General features: G+C 45.5%; 2 protein-coding genes across 3 annotated transcripts; one reads left to right on the plus strand and one right to left on the minus strand.

The window, feature by feature from the left end:
- The first annotated feature begins 378 nt into the window (after positions 1–378).
- LOC119330927 lies at positions 379–6,939 on the plus strand. Its single transcript, XM_037604067.1, has 4 exons — positions 379–866; positions 5,863–6,057; positions 6,184–6,349; positions 6,532–6,939. The coding sequence occupies exons 1-4, from the start codon at positions 633–635 to the stop codon at positions 6,621–6,623; spliced, it is 687 nt and encodes a 228-aa protein (XP_037459964.1). The 5' UTR covers positions 379–632; the 3' UTR covers positions 6,624–6,939.
- Positions 873–5,855, minus strand: LOC119330926 (receptor kinase-like protein Xa21). 2 transcript variants are annotated; one of them, XM_037604064.1, is made up of 3 exons: positions 4,569–4,712; positions 1,910–4,479; positions 873–1,758 (listed from the first exon to the last, which is right to left on the minus strand). In XM_037604064.1, the coding sequence occupies exons 1-3, from the start codon at positions 4,586–4,588 to the stop codon at positions 1,367–1,369; spliced, it is 2,982 nt and encodes a 993-aa protein (XP_037459961.1). In that variant the 5' UTR covers positions 4,589–4,712; the 3' UTR covers positions 873–1,366. The 2 variants fall into 2 exon arrangements, with proteins under 2 accessions (XP_037459961.1, XP_037459960.1); XM_037604063.1 differs by having other exon boundaries at positions 1,910–5,855.
- Positions 6,940–7,385: the final 446 nt, after the last annotated feature.

A 7,385-nucleotide genomic window follows, 5' to 3' on the forward strand; every position in this document is an offset into this window, starting at 1 on the left:
GTAAGCACCAGAACTTAAACCCTGATGGGCTATGAAAACCACTGTCCACTTAACCATCCCAACCACAAGTTGGTTCGCACAGGTAGTACAGAGATAGGGGTTGAGATTGCATGTTTAAACCATCTACTATATGGTACGTGAAACGGTTGAGATTGCATGACACAGGCTATACAGAAACGATTCACGAACCAGAGAACCAATTCAACTCTGCTACTTCCATCCCTCCGATATGTTCTCACGAACCAAACCCTATTCCTGAAATACGTTCTGCGATGTGCTTCCCACGCTGACACAGGCAATTCACGAACCAATTCAACTCTGGTACTGCCCGGTCCCTCGAATCGAAAAATAATAAATAAATAAATCTGTGGTACTGCTCGGACTTCCGCCGTCCCAATTCCAGATGGAATCTGACATTCCGGTCACTCTGGGCTCTGGGTACAGAACCCAGAATGCGAGCCGGATCCATCTCGGACGAGGTCTGGTAGGGACGCCGCCGGCAATATTGTTGCGCTTCCAGGTTCCGGCCGCGGTTGGGTTGGGGGCGGCCTGCCTTTCGGCGGAGGGGGAAAGGCGATCCGTCGGAGGGTTCATTGGAGGTGGCTCATCATCTGGCTGGGATCTATGGCCGAATGGAAGAGGCGGCGGCGGCGAACTGCGTGATGGGGTGCATACACACCGACCTCCTGCAGGACACCGCTGCGTTGCTCTGGACGCGCATCCTCCTCCGCCCCACTGCCGACCCGGCCGGCGCACGACGCAACGCCGAGGCATTCAGTGGCAGCAGGAATCCATCCACTGCATCCCCGGCAAACCTCCCTGTGCTCCATTGCGCAGGCGTCGTCCGGGTGTCCGTCAAGGGCGAGGTTTGTTGCTCTCTGATAAAATTGTACTACTAGGAAAATGTGATATCCTTGCACATCGGTTTCAACTTTCAAGTTTAGCAATTCGATGTACTGCTGTGCAAGTTATCTTTATGAGGGTGTGATTAGTCGATAGTCGGGCTTAATTACTTGCAGTTTACTACTCCCTCCGTCCCGAATTACTTCGTATCTAGAACTCTTAGATACATCCGTATCAAAACAAATCTAAGACAAGTAATTCGGGACGGAGGTAATACTAGTTTTGAAAGAAAAAGGAAAATCCAAGTCGAAAGAAAAGTTCATGTGCTGAACTTTTTATTTGATATAGGTTGAACCACAGCTTACATACACGACGAACATAGATTTACTTGTAAAATGGAAGACGATCCACGACATAACACGATTTCTATCGAGAAAAGGTAAAGCATTAAGTAAAGGAAACTAGTCTTAGGTCATCCTGCAGCAGCAACATCTGAGCAATATTAAATGTTTGCAGTTTTTGCTCAACCCTGCAGTGCTGAAAATGCATCTTTGATTGCGGTGACCTCAACGTAAACATCCTGCATTGAGGGACGATATTTGGGTGTCTCTGCAGCGCACATGAGGCCAATCTTAACGAGCTTGATGATGCAGCTCATTCCAGCCATTTGATGATGATTTTCTTGATCTACAGCCCTGCCTGCTTCTCCGTCTTGGTCCGCATAATAGGGAATGATTCTCGGATCTAGAATCTCGCCAATCTTTTCAGGAAATGATTTTTCAACAAAATTGTAAAGGCTCAGGCCATCTTTAAACATCTCATCAGTTGGACGCTTCCCTGTGAGCATTTCTAAGACGATGACTCCAAAGCTGTAAATATCACCCTCGGTAGAGATTTTGCTCCCAAAGCCATATTCTGCAATATGTATAGTTATTGAAACCGTTAATTAACACAATAAAATTGGAGCACAAGAATCAAAATATTTCTGGGGAAAATAAAGTAAAATGTCATTGAGCCTATAAGATATTTTCCATAAATATATTATCCTACATGAAGAAATTCTTACCTGGTGCAATGTATCCAACTGATCCTCTTGGTCCCACTAAGCTCGTAGAACCATCAATCCTAGAAGAAGTATAACTGTGTACAAACTTAGTCAACCCGAAGTCACCAACACATGCGCCCATGACATCATCCAGAAGGACATTGCTTGGCTTCAGATCACAGTGTGTCATAGGAGGCATGCAATGGTTATGCAGGTAATCCAAAGCAGCTGCTATGTCTACTGCTATTGCTATTCTTGAACCCAAAGACAAGGGCCTTTTCAGATGATGCTCGTGGAGTGTTGGATGGAGCCAACTTTCAAGGTTGCCGTTAACCATATATTCAAGGAGAAGAGCTTTGAACTCATTTCCTGTCAGGTCACTTGTCGAGCATACTGTGATCACCCTTACAAGATTACGATGACGAGTACTTCTGAGTGCCTGGCATTCAGCAACGAAGCTTTTCGTTGCTCCAGGCTGATCAAGTTTGAAAACTTTGATCGCAACTGCATGTTCTTCAGACTCAATTCTACCTTTGTATACGGACCCATACTTTCCTGAACCAACCAAGTTGGCTAAAGAGAAACCATTTGTTGCTTTCACTAAATCAGCATATGTGAACTTCTTTAACTCCTCGACGGATGGATGATCTTCTTGCTTCGCTTTCTTTCCCTTCTTTAAAAAAATGAGTCCAATACATGATAACATGACTAAGACAAGAGCAGATAATCCCATTATCTTCAGAATGTGGAATCTGTGCCTTTGTTGAGATGCAGCTGTATGGCAAAGTGGCAATCTCAATAGTGGGGAGACAGCACACAACTCTTTGTTCCCTTGGACAAACACCTTGCTTGCATTTTGGAAGATCCCACCAGTTGGCATGGGTCCCTCCAGGTTGTTGAATGACAAATTGAGAAGTGACAGGGAGCTGAAAGCCTCAAAGAAGTCTGGAACTTGACCAGACAAGTTGTTTCGAGAAAGGTCCATGTCACTGATGCCTTTCAGTGCAGCGAAAGATTGAGGGATTCGCCCATCAAGTAGATTACCTTCCAGGTGGAGGGATTCTAAATGGAGGCAGTCGCCCAAAGTTGAGGGAATTTCTCCAGTCAACAGGTTGTTGGAAATATCGAGGGGGGAAAGGTTGATTAATTTGCCAATCTCCACTGGTATATGTCCAGAGAGTTTGTTGTGAGACAGATCAAGACCTTCAGCAAGTGTGGAAATAGTGAACAGTTCTTTTGGTATTGTTCCATCAAATGAGTTGCAAGAGAGGTTTAGGGTGTGTAACTTATTGCACTGTGCTAAAGCTACTGGGATGGGCCCGCTCAAATTATTTTGCTGCAAATAGAGCTCACTTAGTTGACCAAGTTTACGAATTGAAAGTGGGATTTGGCCAGATAGCTTGTTTCCTGATAATCTTAGAACGAACATGTAGGAAAGGTTTCCAAGTGAGTACGGAAGGGTTCCAGTAAGCAAATTGTGCTCTATGTAAAGAAGTTTGAGGCTACTAAGGTTCCCTATCTCGTGTGGTATGGTACCAGATATTTTATTTGCTGTCAAGATCAGAGATTCTAAGCTTTTTGGAAGATCGCCTATGGACTTTGGCAGTTCACCTTGTAGGTTATTTTCATCTAAACGTAAACTTACTAGCTTTGTACAACTGGTGAGCGAGTGGAGGAAAGTCCAGTCGCCAGCTTCGAGTTGGTTCTTGCCTAGATTTAGTTCGGTTAAGTTGGGCAAAGACCCAAAATAAGGAACAATACCATGGAATGCATTGTCACAAAGATTAATGCTCTGAAGATTTCTGGCCTTGGCCATTGAAGTGGGAATAATACCTCCAAATCTGTTTCCTTGAACAATGAATGTCTGGATGCTTTGAAGGGTATGGCCAATATTTTCTGGAATTTCTCCTGTTAGGCTGTTAATTCCCATGCCAAGGTATGTGAGTGTTGATATATTGTAGAGAGAGCCTGGAACGGCTCCTATCAAGTTGTTGTAATTCAGATCTAATTTGTCCAAGTGGGGGACTTTACTCAAACTCCACGGAATGCTGCCTTGCAAGTGATTCCCTGCAAGCAAAAGCTCAACAAGGGAAGAGGAGTTCCCTATGGTGGAAGGTATTTTTCCTGTGAGATTGTTGAATGATAGGGACAGAGTTCGCAACGGCGAGATGGGTGAGAAAGGTGGAATAGACCCGGAGAAGTTATTTCTTCCCAAAAGTATGATTTCAAGAGATGGGCTGCTGAAGAGAGAGGGAGGTACGTCTCCATCGAGGTCATTGCTTCCCAAGTCCAGCCATTCAAGTGCTGAACTATTTGCTAAGAGAGGTGGAAAGCCTCCAGTTAGGCTGTTGTTTGCCAGGACGACATAGTAGAGTGATGAGCTGCTTCCAAGTGGGTAAGGAATCTTGTCCGTTAATTTGTTGTTAGGAACATACAGAACTGAAAGCTTAGGAAGCATGCCGAACCCATCCGGAATGCTTCCGTGGAGCGTGTTGCTATCAAGATAAATCTCTGTGAGATTTAGACAGTTGGCCAAACCTGTGGGGATCTTCCCCTGGAGGTAGTTATTCCCAAGATCGATTATCTGAAGGCTAGAACAGGTAGACAAAGAGTTCGGTATTACGCCAGTAAGAATGTTATCTGAAAGGGAGAGCTCGACAAGGTGACACAGAAAACCTACCTCAGGCGGGATCCCGCCATTCAGCAGGTTATCCTGGAGTTTGATTCTTGCAAGGAAAGTGAGATTACCGATGCAGGGTGGTATTTGGCCGTTCAGATCAAGAGATTCAAGATGAAGTGTTGTGACGCGAGATGCGTGCTTCTTGCCACAGGTGACACCGGGCCAACTGCAATACTGAAGGGTATTGTTCCACGAGGCGAGGGCTTCGGTGTTGTTAGAGAGATGGTTCTTGAGACAGAGGAGTGCTTGGAAGTCCTTACCAGATTCATCACCAAGCGTGGTGCCATCGAGTGAAGAAGCAGGGGCAAAAGAGGTCAAGAAAGTGAGGAGGACGGTGGCTGTGAAGAGTGATGAACTGATAGTCCCTACAGATACATGGGCCATTTGTGTGCTACCCACGGTTGTATATGTTTCTACTGAGTTGTGCCCTCCTACAGATTTCAGCGGTAGCAGTGAGCACACATATTTATAGCGGGGCTAGCTTGGAAGCCTGCCTTCTCTGCACCCCCCATTTGTGTGTAGCCGAAACAAGACATTCTAGTTCCCATCATGGGCCTGCCTTCTCTGCACCCCCCATTTGTGTGTAGCCGAAACAAGACATTCTAGTTCCCATCATGGGCCTGCCTTCTCTGCACCCCCCATTTGTGTAACCGAAACAAGACATTCTAGGTTCCCATCATGGGCAGTAGTGGAAACCAAAGAGCGTTCCCTCGAAAATTCACTCTCAAGGAACGTCTGCTCTATCTCGCAAAAAAAAGGAACGTTAGCTCTATAATTTATCATTGTTTTTTTAAATAAGGCGCTTGCAATTTCCACTATTTTTTTGCGAGAAAACTTCTAATCTATTCTTTTTCAACCATGGTAGTACATCGAACACTAGAAATAATAAAAATTGCATTCAGGTCCGTAGACCATCTAGCGACGATTACAAGCACTGAAGCAAGCTGAAGGCGTGCCGCTGTCATCGCCCCTCCCTTGCCAGAGCCCTCCCACCGGCAAGGGCCGGGATCCACTCCGCTCCCATGGCCCTAAGGCCACTAGAGGCGAGGTGGATCGGCAGCGATGCCGGTGGGAGGCAGAGAAACCCTAGCTTTGGGGAGGCGGCAATTTTCACTATATTCTTGTGTTTTTTCTGTGGCGCATCAAACAAAATCTATCACACATTCTCTTGTTTTGAATTTCTATAGGATTTTCCAACATGTTATTATATCTAATTTCTATGTCATTCAATTCCTGCGATGGACGCTACTTTTATTTGTATTTATAGGTAGAAGTTTGTTTCTTGGTTTTTCAGTTTTCTGCGACTGGCCTATGGGGACATAAAGTAGTACTGGAGATTTGGTGGTTCTTTTTTCGGATTTTCACCTGCACCAGCAATGTAGCGGAGAGACTCAGAATCTTGGAGGCAGTCCCGGTCTCTGACTGGAGGTTTGGCAGCAAGCCACCATATCTCCAGTACTACTTTATGTCACCATGGACTCGAGTATCGGTGAGTGCAGCACGGGTCTCCCACCGCTACAACTTTAGCTTCTCCTAATTCTTAACGCACGAAGCGTGCAAGAGCTCTGGAAAGACCATGTCCCCGAGACTGAGCACTTGCCGTGTACCAACCCAGCTGCTCGGGATCCAACTCATTCTGCTGGTTTTCTTCATCAACGGCAGCCTCCTCGTCCTCCCCGCCGCGTCAGCCTACTACAATGCATCTGCGCCTGCGGCTGCGAGAGTATACCTCCCCTTTGGTAAATCGGGAATATACATCTCCCCTGGTAAATCGGGAAACTGTGAGTATCGTAATTGAAACCATTACTAATTGCTAGTACTAAATTGTGAGTACGAACATGCGAATGGTAGTGCTATGATAGAGGAAACATACCGGAATCCCTCTCTTGAGCAATTGCCGTTCCGCCCTCTTGTTAAATGCTTATCAACTAATACTTGGTGTTCCTTTTACCATTTCTTGCAGTAAACGTGTTCGGTGGACCACGAACCGCTACTCCACATCCTCACGCTAACCAACCGGAGCGGATTCCTCGGCGCAGAGAGCGCAAACACTAGGCGCCTGAGAGGTGCACGTGCAGCGAGACAACGGGGGATGAACACATGTAGTAGCTTTGATAGGGAATCAAATAACCTTGCGTGGTTGGGCCAATGGGCGCGTTACTTGTATTTGTGATGCATATGCAGCTTGTTAAACAAGTTTGTGTGCAACTTGCAATTTCTGTTTCCTTGTCCTTCGAGGGACTCGCTAATGTTATACGTACTCGATCGACAATTGGTATCTCCTTTGTACTCCATTATTGAAACCGCTCGTATGTGGAAAGGTTATTGAAACAATTTGATCGATTGGGCCAACAAAGGTGGCTAGTTGCTTCTTATTGCTTGTCACTCACTGTAATCTACTCCCTCCGTCCACAAATATAAAACGTTTTGGATATATCAATACGTGCTAATATTTATGAACGGATGGAGTATCTATCAAGAGATTGAGTTCTGCTAAGGTAATGCTCCATTGCCCTTTTGCAGGCGAGGTTCGGCCTCAGTTCATGGCCAATCATCAAAGGGTTGCCGAGGTGGCCCAGTATGCACCCTCGACTAGAAATGGTGGTACAATGTAAAAGAAAAACTAGAAAATGGTGGTACAAAATAACCAGTAAACCGTCTAGCCTGGAGAACAAAATGGAAATTTCTGTTGCTGCATATGTTGATGCCTGGCATACATATCTGAGTAAAGAGAAACAAAAGAATTTCTAAAGGGACGCCTTAGAGGATGTTGATCTGAAGATGTTACCTCTTGAAACATGCTTTCGCCTAGTTTTT

The sequence above is a fragment of the Triticum dicoccoides genome, chromosome 7A, assembly GCF_002162155.2.
Source record: "Triticum dicoccoides isolate Atlit2015 ecotype Zavitan chromosome 7A, WEW_v2.0, whole genome shotgun sequence".
NCBI classification, from domain to species: Eukaryota; Viridiplantae; Streptophyta; class Magnoliopsida; order Poales; family Poaceae; genus Triticum; species Triticum dicoccoides.